General features: G+C 49.7%; 1 protein-coding gene across 6 annotated transcripts in view; it reads right to left on the reverse strand.

Moving 5' to 3' along the window:
• The window catches only part of DNMBP (dynamin binding protein), a 34,854-nt gene that overhangs the window by 4,667 nt on the left and 5,499 nt on the right, over positions 1-24,688 (reverse strand). For 2 of the 6 annotated variants that reach the window (XM_071748586.1, XM_071748585.1), the window contains exons 2-9: positions 21,086-21,264; positions 18,657-18,779; positions 16,029-17,972; positions 2,845-3,032; positions 2,160-2,259; positions 1,486-1,633; positions 942-959; positions 77-276 (exon numbers count right to left, since the gene is read on the reverse strand). In XM_071748586.1, coding sequence (XP_071604687.1) covers positions 77-276; positions 942-959; positions 1,486-1,633; positions 2,160-2,259; positions 2,845-3,032; positions 16,029-17,972; positions 18,657-18,779; positions 21,086-21,230 — 2,866 coding nt within the window. In that variant the 5' untranslated portion in view covers positions 21,231-21,264. Of the gene's footprint in view, positions 1-76; positions 277-941; positions 960-1,485; positions 1,634-2,159; positions 2,260-2,844; positions 3,033-11,928; positions 13,179-16,028; positions 17,973-18,656; positions 18,780-21,085; positions 21,265-24,688 lie in introns of those variants that run through there. The other 4 variants (XM_071748588.1, XM_071748587.1, XM_071748589.1 and 1 more) reach the window with 3 other exon arrangements.

Raw genomic sequence — 24,688 nt, forward strand, 5'->3', positions numbered from 1 at the left:
TCTTACAGTGCCTCAGACGACAACCTCAATTTGCCCACTCCTATCCCTCACTCCCCTGTGCTATCCAAGAACTCACCCAGGTCCTTCCGGCGCTTGTATTCATTGATGTTGACGTTGATTTCTTTGACTGCGAGGACAGCAGCTGTGAGTGGTGACTTGTCAGGGTGAGCTTCAGGGGTTGCACTCAGCAGCTCCATCAACAGCAGCGGATACCGCATCACCCTTTGCACTGGCTTGATGAGGAAGGAGCCCAGGTTAATGTAGTTTGTGCTGCCCCTGGGAAATAGGGACAAAGGAGTTGCACCAGGCTTCAGTACAGCTCAGCCACACAAACACTGTCACCTCAAACCAACCCCAATAAGAGTCAAACACTGACAACTCTCAATCTACCTTTTCCCTAGGTCACTCCTCTCTTATCTCCAAACTCAACTGCACTCCTGAATACCTGGTGATCTCAAGTTAACCCCAGATTTCCAGACCTCACCACACCAGCTGACCCTTCCCAGCCAGTATACTCTCCATTGTCAGATCCACCGCCAATCCCACACAGGTGCTGCCCCATGCTTATCAGAGTACTACTTACCTCAGACTTTGTGCCACCACCCAAATGCCCAGATCTTTCCCCTCTGCTGGACTGACTGTGCTCAGGACCACAGCGTGCGCAGGACTCTCCTGACTTGTTGGGGCTGACAGCTCCCAAAACCTGTTTCCTACCCAAGACCTCTCCTTGCCTCACTACCTGTGCTGCCTGCCTGTGTAGCCCATCCATTGCCTCTGCTGTGACCATGACACAGACACCCCACTCCTCCCAGGTGTGCCTCCACAAGGCACTACTAGGGCCCCTCAACGTGCACCCAGCCAGTGGCAGGAGGTTAGTTATACGGGAGCAGCCAGGCCAAGACAGACAGACAAATGGGGACTAATAGGAAGCATTCACTTACCACTCACTGTACAGGCTCCTGACGGCCCACAGAGTGCCAAAAAGCAAAGAAAAGCAACCAGTTAACAGGGTGGCAGGCGTGCAATCCCACAGCCAGTGCCTTCGCCCGATCCCGCAGTGATGCTGCCAAGGCAGCGGGCAGCCATGTCCCTCCAGAGCAGCAGCCAGTGCTACTAGCTCCCAGGGCATTAACCTCCACAATCTGGAGCCCTGGCAGTTGCTGAGCCAGGCAAAGCAGCTCCTTTCCTTACCAGCCACAGCCTCATGGCTTGAGGAATAGAAGCCCTCAATTCAGGACATGCCACCTTCTCTGTACCTTGGGTGGCTTCTGACCTTAGTTTAAGGGGGCCTATAGCTATCCCAGCACCTATGCATTGGGGAAGTGGGCCACATGAACCTGTAGCCTGGTCAACTATGCAGTGACACAGCCAGCCCCTCTCCAGTCACCACCTCAACTGTCCAAGCACTGCTCACAGAGGGGCAGGGATGTTGATGACTGATACCACCACCCCAACCTGGCAGCTGCCACAGCCAGAAGTTCCAACCTGAGGCTACCAAGAAGGTCCAGGAGTAGTTTCTGCATCTTTTCGTCTTTCTCATATGTTTCCAGCAGTGCGATGGCCTCATCGTGGTTCTGGCAATACACCTTGTAGATGCTCTCCAGCTCTGCACGTTGTGCCAGGAACACAGGCCCTGCAGACAACAGCAAAGCAGGACTTTATTGTCTCCTGTCTCCAGCTTCCACCATTTCTCATAGTGAGATGCCCGGTGTCACACTTACACACAGCTCAAGAAGACAGTGTTACTAGAGCAACCAGGACACTGCTTCATCACCTACTAGTACAGAGAACTCAGGTGATCGATCTCTGCCAGGAGTGAGAAGTGGGGACACTGGTCACTGGAACCAGTGATCACACCAAGATCAAAGACATGGGCTGCCCAAGGCCTGAGCGGCAAAGGTTGGCAGCACACAAATGAGGAGTGGGACTCCTCACTTTGCAGCACAGGGCACAGGCACCATGTTTCTCAGCATAGTGACACAGACAGCAACACAGACCTCTTCAGCTTTGCTGCTTGTCTGATGAGCAGTGACAGCAACCACTGGGGAGAAAGCCCAACCCCAAAGACACTCTCCTGCCATTTAAACTACTCTGGTTTGCTCCACCACTAGCAAAGTCCCTGCCAGCCTACTGAGAAAAGATTACAACAGAATTCATACCGATGGCATCTGAAGCCTCCAGGGTGGACAGCAGCTGCTTGGAGAAGCTAATTACCATGTGGATGTTTCCAAAAAGACCCTCAAAGTCTATGTTCTGCATCTGTGGAATGGGAAGAGAGAGGCTGTGGATGAGGAACATGTCCCAGTCAGACCAAACAGCTCCTCCTTGTCCTACAACCCATCAGTTCTCAGCTTCACAGCAGCCAGCTGATGTGACCTCCTCCCAACACTTCAGTACTCAACTCCCTTGTCCCCTAGTACACTGAAAATATCACTCCTTATGTGTCCTACCACTGTGTTCTCTTTTCCAGCAGTTTCATCCTTCCTCTGTTCACCTGTTATTCTCTCTCTCCTCCCATCAACTCTGTCCCCATGCCAAGACTCCATATTTTCTTTCTCCTGACAATGAATTTAACCTACAAACCAAATGAAAAGGAACAGTTCCAGGAAATTAATCTGTGATACTTGCTGCCAGGTCTCTTGCTCTCAGCAATGGTGAGAACTTAGCAGGATCCCAGAACAGATGGGCTGTTTCAGTGAGTGCAAAGAGCAGCAAGAACCATCCTGCTCTCCTCAGCATAGCTGAATTTCCTCTGTGGATTCCTGTGCTGTTGGCTGGCCATCTCCAAGACTAAGCAGACCCCATCCTACTAGTTCTGTATTGTAAATGCCCCCATACTCCTACCTGTGCCTGCTGCATTGGCACCATCATCCTTTCCACACACATCTCCAGGTCTCTGATATAGTCCCGCTCTGTTTGGAGCAGTTCCTCAATAACCTTGGACCTCTTCTCCAGCATCCTTTGCTCTGGGCTCTCAGTGGCAGCTGAGGATGCCTCCAGGGATGGTGTCTGGGAGGACAGGAGAGTCATCTCTGCAACACAGACAAACAGGATCAGCAACCTTCAGCAAGGATGCAAGGACACGAGATAAATTGCAGTTTAACTGCATCATACAACCTCTAAAACTGCCAAAACAGGACTGCTAGAGAGCAGGACTGCCGATGCAAGGATCCTTCTGGAGAGCCTGTCCCCAGCACTCACAGGCAGAGGCAGCAGGAGCCACACTCTGCTCCCACAGCCCTGCCCTCACAGCACCAGTAACGCTGCAGCTCCCAGACACCAGGCATTAAACAAACTCAAACGTGCTCCAGACTTAACTCCCAGTACCAACCAGGTCCGGACCCCTCTCCTACTCCCAGTTCTCCACTCCGTGGGGCTCAGCAGACGGGGAGAGGAGCTCTGTTCCCCTGCTTCCCTCCTCAGCCTATTCCCAGGCGGCAATGGCGGCGGCCGCCCCCTTCCCTCAGCCTTGGAACAGGCTCTCCATTCTCCAGCCCCCGGGCATTTCCATGTGAATGGCCGAAAGGGCCTCGGGCACCCACAACAGGGCTGCCGGCGGCAAAGCCTGGATCTGGACCGCAGAGAGCAGCACAGCACGGGGCCGGGAAGGCTGGGCCGAGGTCGGCCTTTACTGGGAAGCCAGGGTGGGAACTTAAGGCCCGGCAGGGCGCAGGCCTGGGGTGTATGGATGAAGCCCAAGTACGGCCTCGCTGCCTGAAGAGTAACTGCGGGGCGGAGAGACCCCCAGCACAACCCTGGCCACCTCCCCCGCACCCCCCCGGCCTCGGCTGGCAGGGTGCCGGGGCTCAGAGCGCAGGCAGCAGCTGCCCTGCCCTGCCTGCAGGGTCTGGGGTGCAGGCAGGCGGCCACCCTTCTCTACCCTGCCCCCAGTCCCGGCTGCCATCTGCCCTCCTAATTTCTATCCCACCTACGGGCTCCTAGGCCAGGCCAGCCCAGCCCCCTCCGGTTTCATTGAAACATTTCCTCCTGGGCCCCAACCCCTTTCTACCCCACATGCCTGTTTTTAAAAGCATGCGCCTTGCGGCCAAACCCACAGCAACAGGACTTCCCCCTCCCAAATTTGGGAAAGACTCTCTCCAGCATCTCTTGAGACAAGGTCTGGCCCAGAAACACATGGGTCTGCTCGACTTTATGTCTGCTTTGCAAAGTAGGGCCCCCCGGGCACCCTTGCAGCACCCCAGCCTGCCCCAGGTACTTAAGACCATATGCTGGTTTGACAAATGTCCGTCTGTTCCAGCCGTCTCCCAGCTGCTCTCTCTCAATGGGATTTTACTCAAGTTGTGGACATGCCCCAGCTCATACATTTGTAAAAATATTTTTTCAGGATAGGCACTTCCTGACCTCCACCTCCCCGGCCTCTCAGGTAACAGCCCCGGGCAACAGTGGCCGAGCATGGAGGGGAGGGCTCCCAGGGGCACACAGCAGGGCTCAGGACTTGCCCTGGTATCCTGGCACCCACCGTGCACAGCCCTAAGAGACCCCCGTGCTCCCAGGTGCCTCTGCCCAGGTGTTGGGCATGCCCTGCCCACCTGCAGACAGCCCCCAACCTTGTCCTGCCAGATGATGCCCTCAGCTGAAGCATCCTGCCTACTGCTTTGACGGGCTGGGGTTTTTGCCCTGAAATGAGCCAGGAGAGAAAAGAAATGCAACTGAAATGAGATACTCACTTAGCTCTGACCAGCTGAAAACATGCCAGCCCTTCCCATTGCAGAGCAAAAGCAACAATCAGAAACCAGCAGCATCAGTATCAAACAGCAACTTCTTGCTCAAGGTGAGGATGAACCACCATGTGTTTCACAGAAAGAGTAACTTCAAAATCAGTCCCAGACACCCCACCAACCCAGCAAATGGGAAATCCACCAGAAACCTTGCTTTGAATATGTCCTCAATGTGGGAGGGAAGATTCCCATGTCTGAGCAGATGCCTCTGCTGCCCTGCCTTTAAATCAATCCTGAGGAGAGCCGAAAGGGTCAGCTTCACAGAGGAGGATTCAGCAGTACAATCAGCACTACATTCAGTGAACAATTACTGTGTATTATGATGAACAGACCCACTGATTTCTGCTAGAAAACATCCTTAAAAACACCCCTAACAGAGCTACCAGTCATAAGGTAAAAGGCCGATTTCGTTGTAGTCACTGGCTGTCTTGCCTCCTAGCAAAACAGTCTCTGATGATGAACTTGATCAAGTCAACTCACTCAGCAGGAGTCCAAAAGGAATGCAGCTGCTGGGATTAGCATTTGCTACTTGCATTTCCACAGCATCTGCAACAAAACTCAGTAGCAGACCAGGCCCTGAAGTGCAAGGGCCTTGACAAACACCCAATATGGACACCCTGCCCAAGACACAGCACTTGGAGCTTGAACGGGACACAAGGCAGGCAAGCATACAGAAGGGACAGAGAAAAGCCCAGGCAATACAGTCAGCAGGTCTCTGCACTTCAGAGTTAAGAAAGTAACAACAAAATAGTTATTTGGAAGAATAGTGCGGGTTTTTTTTTTAAGGAATGACATTTGTTTTGCAGGGGAGCAAGCTCAAGTGGGAGAGCAACCTGAAAGAAGCAAGAAGGTGTTAATTTGAAATGCAAACAGGTGTGTGAAACCCAGACAAGGTGGGTGGGTGAGCTGATACTGCAACAGGGGGTGGCCTGGCAAGAATCTTTAAAATGAAGACAAGCCAGAACAACAGCCAGAAATGACCAGGTGGCAGCATTTGAAAAGATGAAATGGAAAATGTAACATTTGCTTTGGTCAAAGAATAGGATTTTGCATTTATCACCAGGCAAAAAGCCACCAGATGAAGCTTTGTACTGGACACCTGGGGTGTTTACCATACTGTGTAATGATACTGCTCTGCTCCCTGCTTTAGCCATAGCTAAACTGCAGCCACATGATGTGTCTGGCTGCAGCTCATTGAAATGGAGCTGGGGATGCCCAGCATATCCAAAAAAAGCAGCAGCTCCCTCTGCTCCACCAAGCAAACCCCAGGCAAGGAAATCAAGGTCAGGCCCTTTCAGAGTGTGCCCTGAGGTGCTGATTTGACTGACACAGATGAGATTGTCAGGTCCATGATACCTCTGCAAGTCTCACATCCCTGCTGTGGAAGGGAAGTTAAAACCCACAGAAGTTTTAAGTCCATAGAAGTCATCATCTCAGATTGACTGACCTAGCACTATGCTGGCCAACAGTTCTACCCACTTAACACTGTATCAGTGTTTCCATTATTTTGAAAACTTACACAGATTAATTTTCCTCTGGCCTTCTTGTTCTAAGTATTTCAAGATTTGTTTAAAACCAAGGCTATGATGCAGCCAAGTCTCTTAGGACTCTTGCTGTTTATCACTAGTCCAGAATCATCCTTCAGCGATGAAGTCAAAAGTCATCCAGCTTCTTTCCAAAAGCTTGCAGTTTGGAAAGCTCAGATACAGAATTTGTTTTTAATATTAGGTTTTCTACATGACTTGTGTATAATGCTTAGGATTTGTTTCTGATGCATTTTAAAGTCTCATTTCTAGTACTATTTACTATACTGATTGCCATCAATTTCTTTTTTACTGCTTGTTACACATTCTTGCAAGTCTAATTGCACCTTTTCCCTAAATGATGCTTACTAAGCATTTAACTAAACCCACCCTCATTCACAGCTGTGGTTTTTGGTCATCTAATAAATGCTTTATAACAGATCTCCATTCTACTTCACATATTTTTTTTTAAATGTTACCTTTCAATTGGAGTCATCACGCCCATCAGCTCTGGTGGCACTAAGATGTCCTCCACAGCTGGAACGGGCTCCATTAGCCTGCAGGAATGCAACTGGTATTTCTAATGAAGCCATCAAATTCCAGTCCAGTGACAAATTCATGCTTACCCATGATACAGATACTAAATGGGCATTCAGAAATACATTTCCATAAACAACGTTTTCAATCACAATTTTCAGACTCAAATTTTGTTGTCTCATAGATTGCATGAGCTCTGCAGTCTGTTGCTCTAAATTAAAACCTCTAGCAGCATTGTTTTCTCTATCCCCTTTGGCATATTTCTGACAAATTCTTGTCTCTCTGGATTGGTTTGGTAGTCTTTGACAGCTTCCAGGAGCACCTGCTTTTGAATTTTGCTGGGAAATTCAACACTGACTCCTAACCAAGCCCCTGGCAGTGAGGTGTCAAGATAGAGCACACTCCCACCTCTGCCCTTTCCCTGGGGGCTCTGATTTACAGAATCACAGAATTGTCACAGTTGGCAAAGACCTCCAAGATCACTGCATCCAACTGTCAACCCATAAAAAATATACATCAATATCTGTATCGCCCACTAGGGCATGTCCCAAAGTGCCTCATCTACATGTTTTTAAATACTTCCAGGGATGATGATTCTACCACCTCCATGGGCATCCCATTGCAACGCCTAACTACTCTCTCAGTAAGGAAATTCTTCCTCATATCTAGCCTAAACCTCCCCTGGTGCAATTTCAGGCCATTTCCTTGAGTCCTATCATTGTTCACTTGAGAGAAGAGGCCAGCACCCACCTCTCTACAACCTCTTTTCAGGTACTTGTAGAGAGCAATTTAACATTGCAATCACATGGCTCACCCATTAATCTCAGAAATGCCACTTTCACCAACTTTCTTCCAGTCAATGAAAACTTCTAAACCTTATTACCCAACCCCCTTCCAGGACCACACACACATTTGGAGATTTTCTTCCTGACCCACTATGGAATCAGAGTTGACCCATGAAGACTAGATCCAAAAGTAAGTGTGTCCAAAAGTAAGTGCTTGGGCTGGGGGCTCACCCAAAACTCCCCCTGCTTGGGCCTCACCTGCCAGCATCCCCCATGGCACCACGCAGCCTCACAGGGTGCCCAGGCTGCTAATGCAATCTGAAGAGGGACCTGCAGCCCAACAGTGCTGAGGACAATCCCCTGCATGGGCTTGGTGCAAATCTGGACTGGAGAGAATCAAGCCCAGCCCCAGACTCACAGCTCAGCAGAGTCAAGCAGTGACTCAGGACAAAACAAACCAGCTGCAAATATTTGAAGTATGTGGAAGCCAGGAGGGGAGGAGCCACTGCCTGCCATGAGGAGAGAGGGGATGAAACTAGGGCAGGGGATAATTAATCTGAACAAAGGCTAAACTTGCTCCCAGGAGCAGGATCTGGCTGGTCTGAAAACTCCCACTCTGGACTTTGGTAGTAAGACTGTAACAGAATACACTCACTCGTCCAAAAGCAACAGACTGGATGTATTCATTGCTTTATAGGAGAAAGCCGGGGCAATAGCAGAGAAGTTCCATGGTAAAACAGGACTTCAGCCCACGGAAGTGAATTCAGCCTTGGCAGAGTCCTGCGGCCAAGGAGCAGGACATAAACCCAGTCAGACAATAAAAAAATGAGCTGAACGATAACAGGATGGTGACACTTCTCCAGGGTCACTGAAATGCCTTGGTGTCTCAAAGATGTCTCATGCAGAGCCTGCTTGGTGGGGATGTCTCTATGCCAGGTAAGATGTCAATCACCATTCCAAAACAGCCCCACCATATTCAGCATGAACAGGGGATAGTCTCAACCTGAGACGGAGAAAACAGTGAACTAATGGGATGGCCTGCAAAGAGCCAACCTTATAAAGCTGAGGCAGAGTATCAACAAAAGTCTTTGTGAGCAAAACCACTCATGGAATAAAGAATTAAAATTACTAATTCTCTAAAAGGATATTTTAAATAGATAACCTAAAAACATCGTTATGTGAGCAAGAAAGAGAATATTGATGAGAAAACTGTCCTGGGTCTGTGTTTCAATAAAGGCAGAAAATATAAACGAATGAATGAATGAAATATAGAAAACCAGATAATCGATCACAGTCATATCAAGAACTTTGAAGTACAGAAAAATGAGAAAAGATATCAAGAAAAATCCATGGATGGTAGAACTCAAAATTATGTTTTCAGTTTTTAAATGAGGAAATAAAATGCTACTTATAACATACTATTACTTCTATTCAGAACAAAAGAAACCCTTTCAATGTCACAATTCCACAAGTAAGCAGATACAGTAAAATTCTTGGTAAGTTTGACAAAAAGGCAGAGTTGTACAAAAATTATTATGTTTCTTTCCATCTAAAAAGTATAAATAAGATCTTGTTAACTGGCACCACAAAGCCCCATTGCTAGTGGAGAGTATTCAGAAAACAGGGCACTTCTGATCAGATTCTCCACAGACTGTATTTAGAGTTGATCCTACATAATATTTTTAAAGTGAGTTTTTACAGAAAATGACTGCTGTCACATAGAGAGCTGAACACTGATTCAACGTGAACACTCAACTAAACACTGAGTGACCCAAGGTATTCTGAATAAGATGGAATTATTCAGACAAAGCAGGTTTAATGCAGACAAATGTATTAATGGGGACAAGAAATGCAGGACTGTATTCTGGAGGGTAATGCTTTTGCCTGGGTCAGCCAAAACTCAGCAGGAGTTCCCTGAACGCTGCAGAGGCAGTATGGGACACTCATAGAAGAACAGGGCACAGAAGAACAGCAAGGTATACCTCAGGGCAAGCACACACTGACACCCACCCAGAATGCCTCACACAGATATGAAGTCCACTGATTTAAGAGTATGAACTGAAATATGAGTGAGGATTGGGAAAAAACAAACACTGTCTTTCTGTGAGTCTTTGCTGGGAGTATTTTAAGACTCTATTCACTACAAAGAACCAAAAAAAAAAAAAGAAAAATTACCTAATTACAGTACCTGCCTGAGAAGAAAATACCATCAACTAAAAACCATAGCAGCAAAGCTATGACAGGGGGTTCTCCTGGTGATGTGTCAGGCAGACACATCCGAGTCCCATCCCAGAAGAAATGCTCTAACCAAGTAGCTACCACCATGCTGCACCACAGAGAAACCTGTAAGAATTGTAATAGCCCCACCTATGGAAAAGATTAGCCATGTAATCTCTAATGGGGCTTTCAAGTCTTAAATTCTGTCACTCTGTGGAGCAGAGAAGCAAGCTGGAAGAGAAGTAAATAGCATTAGAAAAGGTACCTGGAACACACACAGAGGGAAAAACAGAGCAGACTTTTTTTTCTGTCAGCTGGACAGGAGAGTGTCTGCCACCAAGCATGATGGGAGGGCTTTTGGGGAGGCTCCCACGTGCTGGTGAGGTCTTACAATAAGGGAGCAAATATATGCTGGTGCTGGAGAGGACTTAGATTGAGGCAGCTATGGCAGCAAAGTATATTTGCTAAGGAAGGCTGTTGCTGGTTCAGCAGTGTGCCCCAGTAGGGCAGGAGAAGGAACTAAACAGGGAACTGCAGCCAGAAATGGGCCACAGGACAGACAGTGTTAAAAAATGCCTGGAGCCTCCCTCTTCCCCTTCCTGTTGTGGGACACCAGCCCTGATGGTGAGGGCATCCTTCCCCACTCCTCCCATAGCAGCTCCCCTGCCCTTGAGCCTGCCACAGCAGGGAAAAATCCTACAACCCCTCCAATCACAAGCTTGGGTGTACACAGCATCCCACTTAACATCAGAGCAGCAAAGGCTCTTGCCTGACATCACAACCTGTCCCCTCAGCTGTGGCAAAACCCAGCCAGACCAGCACTGCTCCAGCATCCCAAGGCTCTGTGGGCCATCGCCCTCTTCACTCTGTTTCTGGCTCCTCCAAGCTTCCCCTCTGCCCTTTGGACATACTGGCACTGCAAAGCCTCTCCCTTCCCTCTCCCCGGTGACACTGACGAGCAAAGTCCCACCCTATCAGCATGACCAAGAGTGCAGAAATGCAGCCAGTAGAGCCTGCTTAATCAAATACCTCCAGAGGACAGATTTCATGCAGCTGTGCCACCTCTGTGGCTGCTGCACTGCAGTGCTACGTTCCTCTGTTTCAGCCCCTTTCATGGAGAGTTCACACACACGGTCAAGAGAGACGCTGGCAGAAAGGACACAGAAACGAGCAGGTTTTCAGGCCCAATGGGAAGGCCAGTCCACCCAGAAGTCTTATTTCACACCCTCTGCCCAGACGCCATCACCTTGCTGCCCCGTTTCCAACACACAGTAATATTCTTGCAACAACCAGCCAAGCCCACAAAGCTGTCTGCACACGACTCTTATCCCAGCCATGATGTCAGCAAGATGATTCTGACCATGCCAGGACAGCCTGAGCCCTCCAGCTTTGGTATCTCTTTGGATCCAGGGTGCTGGTGATGGGACTGGAGACCTAGGGATGGCTCAGGCACCCAGGACACACACACAGGTAAGGGACCACTGCAGTATTGAAGGGCTGGCAATGCAGGAGGCACTGCTTCCATCCGCAACAGCCCTCAGCACATAGGTGCCTCAGTGTCCTGCCCATGTGTAACCACACAACTACAAGTACTTTCCCTCTGCATATTTCTGAGTGCTACAACTTCCCCTATTTCCTGCTTTGTGCTGCCTGAAAACAGCTGCCATGCTCACCCTCTCAGAAGGGTCAGAAATCGGTTCCTACAGACAGAATCCGTTCATGATGGTTAATGATAACAAAACAGGCAGTGGGAATAAACCCAGCATCTCACCCTTTCCTGCCTGAGGAACCTCCTCAGGGCTCTGAGAATGCAGACAAATCAGGGCCACAGGTTCTAGGGTGTACTCTAAACACTCAGGGCACAGATAGAGGAGTATGCCAAGGACAGCAGTGAGCCACATGCCTGTGCTGCCTGCACCTGGGCCCCTGTAAAATGGGGGCAAGAACCCTGACAGGACATGCCAGGGACTGTACAGAGGGGTTATAATGATTATGCCCATTTCAGTAAGCCCCATGCTTTCCCACAAGAGCCTGGCTATGCCAGCCACCTGCCTGTGCTAGCATCTTGATGCTGCCCTGGTACCAGAGAAGGGCAAACACACTTCTCCAAGGCATTTCTCCACATACCTTGCTTCTCCCTCCTGGTCTGCACAAATTCCCAGTGCCGCAGGGTGCTGGGTGCCGTCCGTCTGTAGAAGCTGTTTCTCTGCAGCACAGAGCCCACCCTGTTTTCTTCCTCAGTCTCCTGCTCCCAGACCTGGCTCCAGTCTGGCCGACCTGTGCGTACTCTTGAGACCTCTGCTCCGCCACTCCTGGCTGCTATCCTGGGCCCTGGGACTTCTTCCAGCTCCTCACAGCCATTGTATTCCATGTCTTGTGTCTTGGACTGTATGTAGCAGGCGCCTGACTCCAGGCTCACACTACCATCTCCTGAGGGCCTGACTGCAAATGCAGGAACCTCATAACCTCTGTTCAGACTGCTGTGGTCAATAATATGGCCTTTGGGCTGCTTGTGATGCTCAGCGTCTTCTTGGTCTACTTGGTCCCTGACACCTATATACTGCCTTTCCTGCTGTCTGTATGCCTCAGGGTCTCCATCCTGTCTATGCCATTTTTCCCATTCCCTATGCACTTGACAACCTCTATCCTGTCTATACTGCCTTCTCCCTTCCCTATACTCCCTCTCCTGCTTATACCACCTTTCCTTTTCCCCATAATGTCTTTCATCCTCACGGTGGTCCCTAGTATCTCTGTCCTCCTGATTCCACCTTACCCACTCCCTGCAGGCTGCAGGGCCTCTATACTCTCTGTACTGCCTTCCTCCCTCCCTATAGTGCCCAGGAGGTACCTTGTCCTGTCTGTATTGCCTTTCTCTTATCTCAGAACCAAAGCCTCTATGTTGAATGCCCTCCCTCTCACACATCCTATAATTTCTACCTTCTGTACCCTGGCTTTTGCCTTCCCAAGCTCCATCTGCTCTCCTGCAGTCCGTGTACTGGATATCTGCCCTCCAAAAACGTCCACAGTCTCCACTCATGCTACAGTGGCCCACAGAGAGGCCTTCCTCTCCCCTGTAACTGTCCCAGCTGCTGTCTTCTCCCTGGCAGTCTGGGTACTGCCTCTTTACCTTGGGTCTGTCATTGCAGCAAGCCTCACCATGCAGCATGGCCACCACAGCCACGTCCTCTCTTCTCACAGGACAGAGGTTGTCATACTCTCAGCCCAAAAGCCGCAGCTCCTGTGTCGGATCCTCCGCGCTGTGCTCCATTCCTGGGTAGGTGCACATAGTCCTGATGGGGCATAGTGCAGCTGACGATTCCCTTTTTCTCCCTGAGCCCAAGCCCTGGCTGACGCTGCTCTGCTCTGCTCCAGTGCTCCTGTCCCAAGTGAAACGCGGACACCACTTCCTGAAACCAGCCCAAAAGGGCACAAAGAGGCAGAGGCCCAATCGCTGCCAGCCCCGGTGTCCTCCACCTGCTGCCCCAAGTAATCAGTAACCAGCCCCGAGGAGGGAGGCCAGGGCTGGGCAGGCTCTCACTGCCCAAACCGGCTCTGCTGCTTTGCCAAAGCCTCTCTGCAGACAGCTCAGAGGCAGGGAAAAGGAGGGTACTGGAGCATGCAGAGGCCCTGCCCTAAGACCAACATCCTGAGGGAAGGGAAACAGAAGGCATCTGAGACTGTGGGAAGCCACAGACCAGAGATGGGACACCAGAAAGCCTTCCACTGCCTTCATGCTCCCACTGGCACAGAGGCTCAACAACATGGTCTGGCAGAGCTCTGCTCTGCACCTCAGGGGGGAAAACGAAGGCTTTCAGGTTGTCCCTGGCTCACATCTGATATTAAGCCCACTTTTTTCTCAGCTCTCACCCACAGGTCCTGGGAAAAGCAGGAAAGGAGCAGCTGCCTGTGTGACACAGCATCATGGAGTGGTGCCTACAAAGCTCCATGCAGCCACAGCAGCTGGGTTCCCTGCCCCCAAGCTGGTGTCCCTGCTGATAGTCCCTTCAAGCCTATTTCTATCTGGGTTATGGTGCCAACACACAGTATAAGTTTCCAGGGGGCTATAGAAACATGCACTCCAGTAACTTCTCTTGCTACAGGGCACAACATATTCCCAGCTTTCCGTTCCTATAAGAAACAAAGAAATGACCAGAGTACACCCTAGACAGAAAGCAAGGAAGTCCATAGATGTTAGCTACATCTCAGGTTCTTTCAACATTTGTAAGATATGCACAGCCAATGCTGCTCCCAGCTGGTACAAGACGAAAGTAAATCAATCCTCCTCCACCTGCAGGAGGGCAAGCACTAATCCTGCACAGGCCTGGTGATCAGCAAACCCCCCAGTGTTCATTCAAGAAATGCCAAAGAAGCAACCTGCAGATTTTAAACACGTATTTTAGAAGACCTACTTTCTGCTCTTGCTTTGACTCTGCAAAGGACACATCAGGGGGCTGGCTCCCCCAGGACTATGCCAGCCCTACTCTGTTGGCTGGTCAATGCTTGGGTAAAGCTTTTCTCCGTCCATCATGCCTCTACGTGCCCCTAACTGTGGCAAGGCAGAGGCCACACCTGAGGCATGGTGCAAACACAGTTTGCTGAGCTGTTGCACCACTGCATTACTGATCTGGCCCACAGCACTCAAAGCTGGGCTAGCCAGCGTGAGACGCTCTCTGGCCACACCAGGATGTGGCAGGAGGAAAGCAACAGAGCTTGGGTAGGGCACATCTTCACTGTAGGACAAGAGATGCTAGTTATAAATCCTTACGTCTCTTAAAGTGGTGAAAAATCCCCCAGGACTACCAAGAGGATTACTTAACAGATAGGGCGTCTCAGGATAGTGTTAGTGACTCCCAGTAACCACCAAGGCACAGGTTCATCAGGACCAGTCCTCTGAGACCAGAAGGAGACCTTTCCCAGCAAGATCCATTCCAACAGAAAATATCCCTTGATGTAGCTTAGATTTTCCTCTTCCTACCTTCAAGGTACCTCATCTAGCCTTAAATCCTCTAAGCACTCTTCTAAGTATCTATCCCTCTCACACACCACTGATGTGGAGGCTGTTTGTCACTCTGTTTCCCTGGTGCACCCGTATTATCCCTCATTCCCACATGCTCGGTCTGCATCAGATGTGATCTTGCAGCAAAGCTTATGGGCTCCCCAGCACTGGTGGAGCAGTGGGAGGATGCAGGCAATGAAGTCATAGTGAGTAATCCCCAGGCAGGAGCTGGCATTTCACTCCATCTCCCGCGTGCAGTGCCCACATTTCCTGCACTCTGTGGGTTTCAGTGACAGAACCGCAGTGTCAGAGCTCCTGGGAGAAGCTGGGGAAGGGACAATGGGAGATGTATGTGGCCCTGTCTTTCCACTTTGCTACTCAATTAAGTTATCAAGGATAATATAATTAACAGTACTGGTCTTTATATGGCATGTATGGGTTTCAGAGCCCAAATATGCTGATACAAATGTGGCACATTTCTCTTCTCTGAGTAATTTTTCTGGGCTGCAAGGACAAAAGTCATCTTTTTGGCTATAGACATATGGCAATTTAGAAATCTTTGCTGCTGTTGCTGATAGTGCACTGTTATTTTCCTGTACTGAAATTCTGGACTCAATGGAATCAGGTGCACAGGGGCAGGCTTTACTGTTTGCCCAACTAACCCCCTCTGCTCCCAGGTCAGGTTCAGTGCCCTTCTTCCCATTCTCTCTGATCTGGCTGACAGGTCCCCAAAGGTCTGTATCAACACCAGAGCAGAAACTGCAGGAAAACCAGCACCCTGAGAAGCTGAGGGCAGTCACATCACAGATATCAACTCAGATATCAACTGCAGAACCACCAGCAAAGCCACTCTGAAGCTGCTGCTCATTCCCCTACAGCTAAGAGGGTATGAGGCAGGGAGGCTGAAGCCACAGTGTTTGTGTTTCTGCTTGAGAGCAAGGATGCACTGGGAATGGAACACATGAGGGCTCTGGATGTAAAGCGGGGCTGGAAGAGGATATGGGAGAGATGGAAAAAGAAAGGCCTGAGAAAGACCAGGTCTAAGAGATGCTTGGAGAAGACACTGTGGTTCTCTGAAGTAAAATCATGATGACTTGTAGTGCAACAATGCTTACAAAATGATCAAAATTAGGAATTAAAGAAGGAACTAAATGGCTCCAACCGTGCCTGTAGGCAGCAGGGGCCAACTGCCAGCCTGAAGCACCCTCATCCCATGCTGCTGTAGACTTACCTCTCAGCTCCTGCAGCTCCACCCTGAGGCTCTCAATGTTTGAGTCACAGAAATCAAGGTTCTCCAGTGTCTCCACTCTCACCAGCTCATCCTGCTGCTCCTCCAGCATCAGACTCAGCTCAGCATGGGTCTTGCCATAAGCATCCAGGTCTCGCTCCACCTCTCCAATTCTCGTCAGCAGAATGGAGTGGGGAGAAGCTGTCACTGCCTGTGTCAAGTCCTCACATCCCTCCTCTGCCCGCTTCTCCTGGGCACCAGGCAGAAGATGTGGAGGGGCCACATTTCTCCGCTGGTTGCTTGACGGAGGTCGGGGTGCAGGCCGGGAAGGCTTCACTGAGAAGGACAAAGGCCTGTCCTTGGGCACCTGGCCACCCAGCACATGCACAGGGGTTGTAGCAAGGCTGCTGGGCCGAGGAGGGGGTGGCCTCAGGGCCTTCCTCCTCTCTGGCGGCCTGGCATGGGGGGCACACTCAGGAGACCCACGGACAATGTCCTTCTCAGAGCTGTAGTCCAAGATAGAGAAGTGTCGGGAGACCTTGTCCTGCTCAGCACCAGTAGCTGTCAGACTCTTCTCAAACTGTGTCAGCTGCTCTGTCAGTTTAGAGTCGAGGTCTGTGCAGCCATCCCCCTGTGCTGCAGGCGGGCAGCATTCTCTCCAGCTCCCAGCCCATGTGTCCAAGCCCACCTGTGCACCTCCCAAACTGGAGAAACAAGGTTTGGACTTTTCCTGTTGACTATCCATCCAATTGTCCAGGTTCTGGGTGGTGCTCTGGCTGTCCTGGGGCTCAGGTGCTGCCCAGCTGTTAGGAGAAGAAATCACCTGGCTTCTGCAAGGATCTGGGATGGAGTGGGGAGCCTGCAGGGGCACAGTGGAACTGTCTCCATTATGCTCAGGCTGGGTGTGAATTTCTAAGTTTCTTGAGGAGGTTGAAATTATTCCTTCAGGCTCCAGCTCACCTGAATGGCCAGGACTGTTGTTCTGTTGGGAAGGCAGCTGAGCAGCAGGGAGAAGGCCATTGACTGTCTTTGTGCAGTCAAAGAGGAGGGAGTTTGATGTGCCTTTGGGACATAGTCCTTGGTGTCCAGTGAAAGAAAAGGCCTTATGCTGTTTCAAATCTGTGCCAAGATGACTCTCTGTTCTCCCCACCTTGTGAGACAAAACAGTGCCAGGCTCAGGGTGTGTAACTGAGCCATCGTCCTTTTCCCTGCCATCTTCCCCTGGCAAAAGAGCCTTGGTGCAGCTGCTTTCTGGGACTTGATGGACGGAACCTCCACAGCTGCCTCTACCTTGGAGATCCCCAGAACTCACCTTTTCCTTGCACGGCTCAGAGGCTTCCAGCCTGACAAATCTGTGTGGAAAGATTCCACATTTTCCCCTCAGTTCTCCCTCCAGCCATCCATCCTCTAGAATGCCTATTATCCGAATCCTGTCACCCACATCAAAATCCAGTTCCTTGGCCTCCAGGGCTTGGAACTGATAGAGGGCAACACCATAGGTGCTCCCCGGCTCCTCTTCCTCCTCCTTAGGTGGTATCTCTACTGTTCCATTGGTGTCACAAGTCCCTGTGGGCTCTGGATCCATGGAGGTTCCCGGTGCTCGCAGTGGAGTAAGCAATTCCACAAAACCCTCTGGGAAGATGCCCCTGCAGCCTCTGAGCTCACCTTCAAACCAGCCGGGCTCTGGGACACCAACAATGTTGATCACATCCCCTTCCCTGAAGTCCAGTTCCTCCTCCAGCTGAGCAGACAGGTCCATCAGGGCCCGGGCTTGGCCCAGTGAGTAGGCAGGCACTTCCAGGAGAGCGCTCTGGGACAGCTGACGGCTTCGAACTGAAAGGCACAGCTCCCGCACACATGATGAGGGGAAAAAGCCCTTGGAACCCCAACTGCTTCGTCCCTGGAGCCAGCTGGAGGCCAGGGATCCCCCCAGCACCACCAGGTCTCCTGCAGGGAATGAGATGTACACCAGTTCAAAACTGCCCCTATGATTGCTTTTCACCTCTTATTCCTGTCTCCCCATGTCCTTCCTGGCTGTGGGTAAGGTCTGGTACTCTGCACTGCATGCAGTGCATGCTGGGGATGTGCAAGACCAAAGACTGGAGGTAAGGCATGAAGCATCAGCAGCCTCTGGCATGCACGTGTCTAAGATATCTTTGAGCAACTTGGTCTAGTAGAAGGTGTCCCTGTCCATGGCAGGGGTGTTGCAACTACATGATCTTTAACGTCCATTTCAATGCAAACCATTCTGTGATTCTTTAAAGATAGACAGTTAGGCACCATGACTTTCTAGCTGATAAGCCATGAAGATGCACCAAAGCTCTGACTGGTCTCCCAAATGCAAGACTAGGATTTGGGGACTGGAAGGCAGTTAAAAGGCAGCTGTAAGTCTTCTAAACCTTCTACACAACTCCAGCGTCTGGGGGTTTGAGTAATGACAGATCATGAGAAACTAGTATCAGGGTGGCAGAAGCCCCAGTGTCCATGGTGGATTTGACATGACCCATGTTATGAGGTATTAGGAAATCATCTCTCCTGACATTCTAGTCAGGTTGCTGTGACTAGGCTCATGCTTCTACAAGGACAGGTGAGGGCTATGAGATGCAAGAAAAGGAAGGGAATGGAGGTTACCTCTCTGCAATGACAAGCTCCCTGGCTCTTGAGATGTGAAGTCACTGGTGCAAACAAACAGTTTTTCTCCCTGCTTCAAAGGGGGAATATCCACAGGTTCCACAAAGCTGCTAGGAAACTGCCCTAAAATGAGAAGCAACTGTCAGCAATGACTCTTTTCTATAGACCACCACCACACCCTCCACCTTCCTTCCAGATTTTTGGATCTTTTGCTAAAGGAAAATACCCAGCTATCCCAGGCACCTCAACAGCATGGTAAAAGAGGAACAAGTTTGGGAGTCAGAAATTCCCGAGGTTTTAAATGTGTAAGAGCTAACAGAGAACAAAAAGCTTTGTGCCCTCGGCTCACTCCCAGCAACCAACATACTGTGTTCATTACTAGAACTGTGCCATCAGCATGGAGTTTCTAGGAACAGACACACTAGGTTTTCTCTGCTTTCACTGCTTGCTTCCCAACTCAGAGCCATGATGAGGACTGAGAGATCTAGTAGTGCTGGATCATGACATAAGTATCTCCTGACTGGGCACATCCATCTCATGTGGATGTGCTCCTCACTCTTGTGTAAGGCTTGGCCCCCACACAGCCTCAGCACTGATGTCAAATCACCATACTCTGGATGGCCATACCTGTGAGTGAGGCTCTGCCACAGCTTTGGTGCTGCTGATGCTCCGGGGACCTTCCACACTTTGTCATTTTTGAAGCTATTTCACCATGGCACCCATTGCTGAACTCCCAGCTATTCTGTGCAGATCAGGGCAGCACATGCAAATTATAACTCAGCTACTAATTTCAGTCCTGGGAGTACTGGACATAGCAGAGCTCACTGCAAAAGCCACAACAAGTGTCATTCCCATATTTTATAATTTATGGCAAGAGGAAGTGATGGATTATGGGTTAGCAGAACTTCCAGCATTCACTCATGATGATCCAATCCACGTTTCCAATAAAACTTGGAGACACCACATCCCAGACACCCATAACTTTGCACTGAGTTAACTCAGTTCGGTATTCGCTGTCATTAACCTGAGGTGCAGTGGCTCCTTCACAGTTTTAACCAACTCCACCTCATTTTGCACATATTAGTTTCCCACTCTGTACATGGAAACAACCTAATGCTGTTAGAAGGGAAGCCATGGAGCTACATTAGTTATTCCCCACAGAATACTGAATATGGTTTTTGGTAGGCTGCACCATGTCCACAGCTTCTATTCGAAAGTGCTTTTCCAAATCCCTATAACTTTAGTTTAGAAAACTGGGCAGAAAACTACAACAGCTGTTCCAAGGGAAAGTAGGAATGCAAGTGGGTTTTGAGTCAAAGGTCATTAAAAACCACTTGGTTTGACTTCACTGTGTTTCTCTATCTCTGAGCTCCAACACACATCTGTTTATTATTCCTTAATAGCTTCGTCTTTTTGAGAACAAGCACATCAGTATGCTGGGAGACAAAACTGTGGTGAAGTAAATACTGGTGATTTCTGCATCAGTAATTTGTGCCCAATGACTTCAGCACTACCAGGATCAGGCACACACTCATTCAATGCCATTTATCCACTCCGTGGAGCACAGAAGTCCTCCTCACCACCTTTGCTACTGTCTTTGTTTTAGCCAGGAAACAGTCCACAGCTGTTAGCAGAGGCCAATAGCACTCCCATCTCCATGGCTAGAGATAAAAGAAACTCCAGTCCCACCCTCATGCTAAGGATGGAGTTAGGCTTATGTTCTGAAGTGGCTTGGTTTTCATCTCCCTCAGAGCTCAAGCATCCTCTCAAAATCAGGTTTAAGATGAGAAGGAGCTGCTTGAAAAGGGACTATGAGCCTCTAAGTGTTTCTTTAAGAGCATTTTGCTGCTTCAGGAGTTTCTCACACCCCTCCAGAAGTGTGACATACTTGTATGTTACTTCAGGCACCCAGATATTGATGGCAGCTTTTGAAGTAAAATGCTTCCAAGCAGAAACGATGAAGTTGGCGTCAAGACAGGGGCCTAGGGGTGACACACAGGACTTTGTTGCTGCGTCTCCCACTGACTTGACCTGATGAGGTCACTTGGATGTGACTGACCTCTCTCGGTGCATCTGTTTCCTCTCTCCCCTTCCAGTGTCACAGCAGGTCAGTGCATAAACTAGCCAGGAAATAGGCTGTCTCACCACAGAGGATGGAGCAACTAGTATTCTGAAGCTCTGATCTCCTCAAGAACTGGCCCTCCACTAATCTCTCACAAAAAACCACAAATGAGCTACCTGAACAGCTGATGCAAAGTTGACAGGAGAGCAGTGGTGGGGAGCCCAAGCTCTTGGTCCCCAGCAAAGTCCCATGAAAGATTTAGTAAAACAGATTTTGTCCTGCACATCACTGGCCAAGGGAAAGTCTGCTCACAGGATTGATGTTTAGCTGGCACATCCATGCAGATCCAGGTGTTTCCAGCTCTTACCTGTGACACTTTCCTTTTTACCAAGGAGCCAGAACTCATCCACCACAGCCAATACCTCGATGACATCTCCAACAAAGAGGGGCAGTTCCTCAGAGACACTGGGACAGAAATCAAAGACTGCTCGGACCACAGAGCCAGCCTCCATTGCGCAGGGTCTGAAGGTGGATCAGTACCTGTGGCTGAGACACAGAGGGAAGACCATTAGCAGCCAGAAACACCTGAAATTATCACATAAATCCTCAAAAAGAAAAAAACCTCCCCGAGCACAAGAGGCGGGAGGGAGTCCTGTCCTTAGGTCTCTCAACTTCAGACTTTGCTTATGCAGGAGGCAGGGGTCTCCAGCAATGCAGCCCCCATGGTTCAGCCTGCCTTGTCCAGCCTCTCTAGATGTCTCTGCTGGGGACATAATTATGCTGCAGTGGGGGGGAGATGCAGCAACACAACTGGAAATCAATTCCCATCAGGAAGGAAGCAAAAGAAGGGGAGGAAGCTTGGAGCTTCCCTGATATACTGCACAGGGCCCTGAGCCTGCCAGGGCCCGGTGGGAAGATAGCGCCACTCAATTCAACAGTGCATGTTCGAACAGGATGAGCAAAGGCATTTGCCCCTTCCTCATGCCACCACTCAGGGCCACAGGAACCACATGCTGGAGCAGCATCACACTGGGACCAAACCTCCTTGCTTCCCAAAGAGCCTCTACGTGCCTGGTGGGTGATCAGCCACCGTCCAAGCCTCTCTCAGCCAGCAATACCTGGCCCATCCTCAGCATGGCTTATCAAACAGTCCCACCTAGACAACAACAGAAAGAGCATGCTGACGCCACACACCACCACCCACAGAGAACATGCGAGGTCCTCGGGGATCCCATTTTTCCACACAGCTGCACACTGCCCACCTGAGCCCCAGAAAGTCAGGAAGAGGGTACGCTAACATAGGCAGGAGAAAAACATCCCCGCGGATGAGGTACAGCCAACTTCCAGCGAGAGTGCCAGCAGGGAATCCAGCGGGGGAAGGGCTTTCTGCTGACGGGACTGCTGTGTTTATCCAGTCCGACTCACCTCCTGGGAACAAAGCGGGTTTGTACTCTGCAGGAACAGCTTCCTCAGCACGTCCCTCCCCACCCCCAGTTGTGCCCCTGCTGCAGCCGGCACCCTGCATGCACATCGGCCACCCTCACCTCTGCTGTCCTGCCCCTCCCTCCTATTGCTCTCCACTGCCTTTCTCAATAGCACGTGGGTTCGTTGAGGCACAAGATATCCCTTTGTCACCAGCATTGTGCTGGCTATACAAACAAAGAGCTTAATATACAGCAGCCGACAACACTTTGCCACCAACCAGAGATGAATGGACTGGAGTGAATCAGGAGCACAAAGAGCTGCAGTTCAGGGCAGCAGGAGTCTACTGAAGCAGAAGGAGTAACAGTATTAAAAACATGACCATGTGGAGCAGGGAAAAGATGGAAGAGCAATCAACTAACTTAGAAAAACTAAAGATGAGGAAGCAGCCTTATGCTATTTCAGGTGGGGTGGCTGGACACATCAGCAATGTATGCAGTAGCCCCTTCCAGGCACCTAGGGCTACCCTCCACCTCCCAGACAGTTGAGTCCTGTGGCACAGGGCACCACTGAGCTCAGGGTCCTAGAAATCTCTGCCATACTCTGAATATGCAGACTTCACAGCTGCACCAAAGAGGAAAAAAACATTGCAAATGTAATTGCTGCCTCAGGGTAGTTTCTCCAGGAGCATATGATGGTACAGTGAGATTTCTTACATTTCTTCTGTCAAAGGTCTAATGTAAGAGTGGGCCGAGGAGTGCAAGGAGACCCAAACACTGGCTGCACAGAAGTCACTGGGGCTGAGGATACAGCACTTCCACTGCCAGAGACTTAGTCTTGCCCAGGAAAACAGTGATGCCACTTCCTTAACTCACCTGCAGCTCTGGGGACTCATTCATTAAAATGAACAAGATTTTCCAGTGAGACAGAAGAGAGATGGGCTAGCAAAACTGCAATTGTTCACCATGAATGTATTAAATGCAGTTATAATTAAACCCGGGCAGTAACATATTCATTTGAAAAACATCCCCGAGAGCCAGCCCATGAAGTAAGAAACCATGAAGTAACTTTTAAAACTGCCAAAAAAAGAATCCAAACAACCTCATGTTCCCTCAGCAGCATGGTGAAGAGCAGGATCACACCCTGACTCCATCTGAGTCTGGACAATACACTCCTGTATTCAAAAGAAGTCAATCTGTTTGCTTGCTCCATAATATAATTTGAACACAAAATATTACATTTTCCAGGATCTTCGCCCTGTCTTAATCCATGTAGTGCTGCTTGCCAATACTTTCTCCAAACCTCTACCTAGAGAAGGAAGCCTCCCAGCATCTTTCAGACTGGAAATTTACTGAATCCAACTCTTCAAGCTTAATGGTGGACCTGAGCTTCTCCCAGTTACACCCTAGACCTGGTGAAAACAAACTTCCTGCTGGAGCCTTGTGCAGAGGTTCCATCAGGAAAAGCAGATTGCAGTGAGAGCCTGTGATCCCCAGTGAGTCATGGCTCCTGAGGGCTGGCAAACTCCATCCGCTCTCACCTCAAGGATGGGTGATCCCTGCCTGTCAGGGGGAGGAAGGGCTGCTCCACAACTGAGCAAACACCAGGACTTCACAGCAGCAGAGGTCAGGACTGCAAATTGCAGGACTCCTGCCCCCACCAAGCAGCACACCAGCATCCAAAGAGAGCCCCAGTGTGCAAGTATGAAGCTGCAGCACATCAGCAAACTCACCTAACACGCTGTGTCTCGCTGCCCAATCCTGCACAAACTAGGTAATGTGTTCCTGGCACCCAACTGCAGCCCACTGGATGCCAAACTCCAGGCCTGACACAAGGATTGTGCAACAAGGCTGAGTGGATTCCCAGAGCGTTAATCACTCCGCGCAGCAGCCTGCATGCATGCTCAGCACACATTAACATTACCTCCACGGAAGACTGCCTATCCCATTTTGCTATTAGCTCTGGAGCATGTCTGTTCCAGCCTGGGCTGATAAAAGGAGGGAAATGAAGAACCACAATGAAATGATGGCTATTTATTTTGTTACAGTATTGTTTTGAGACTTTCAGCATAGACTGGATCAAGACAGCAGCCAAGAGGAGACATTTATACACTGACTTGTAAACTTCTTTTAGCCCTCCTCTCTTGTTTGCAGCTGATATCTGGCAGGATAAGAAGCCTCAAACAACAGTTCACCAGACTCACCAGCACCAAATTACTGTCAAGTATTTGCTGAAAGTGCTACCACTTAGATGAAAGCAGACTTACTGAAGATGTTGATATGTCATTTCTACATATTTTCAATCATAAGTGTGAGCAAGTGAGTCACTGATGAACTTCTGTACCTTACAGGAGTTGTCTTCCCTGCTTTTGCTGAAAGACACTGAAGGAAGGATTCTGAGCACTTAAGAGCTAAGGGAACAACATAAAGAGACCATTTTAGGTAGACTACAGAAATTATTAATAGCCCCAGAAAAACAAGTGACCCAAAGAGTTTACAGACAGCTAATCTGGTGGTATACCCAAAGAGCTGATACATACAAAGGAAGA

Source organism: Heliangelus exortis, chromosome 7, assembly GCF_036169615.1.
Source record: "Heliangelus exortis chromosome 7, bHelExo1.hap1, whole genome shotgun sequence".
In the NCBI taxonomy this organism is placed as follows: Eukaryota; Metazoa; Chordata; class Aves; order Apodiformes; family Trochilidae; genus Heliangelus; species Heliangelus exortis.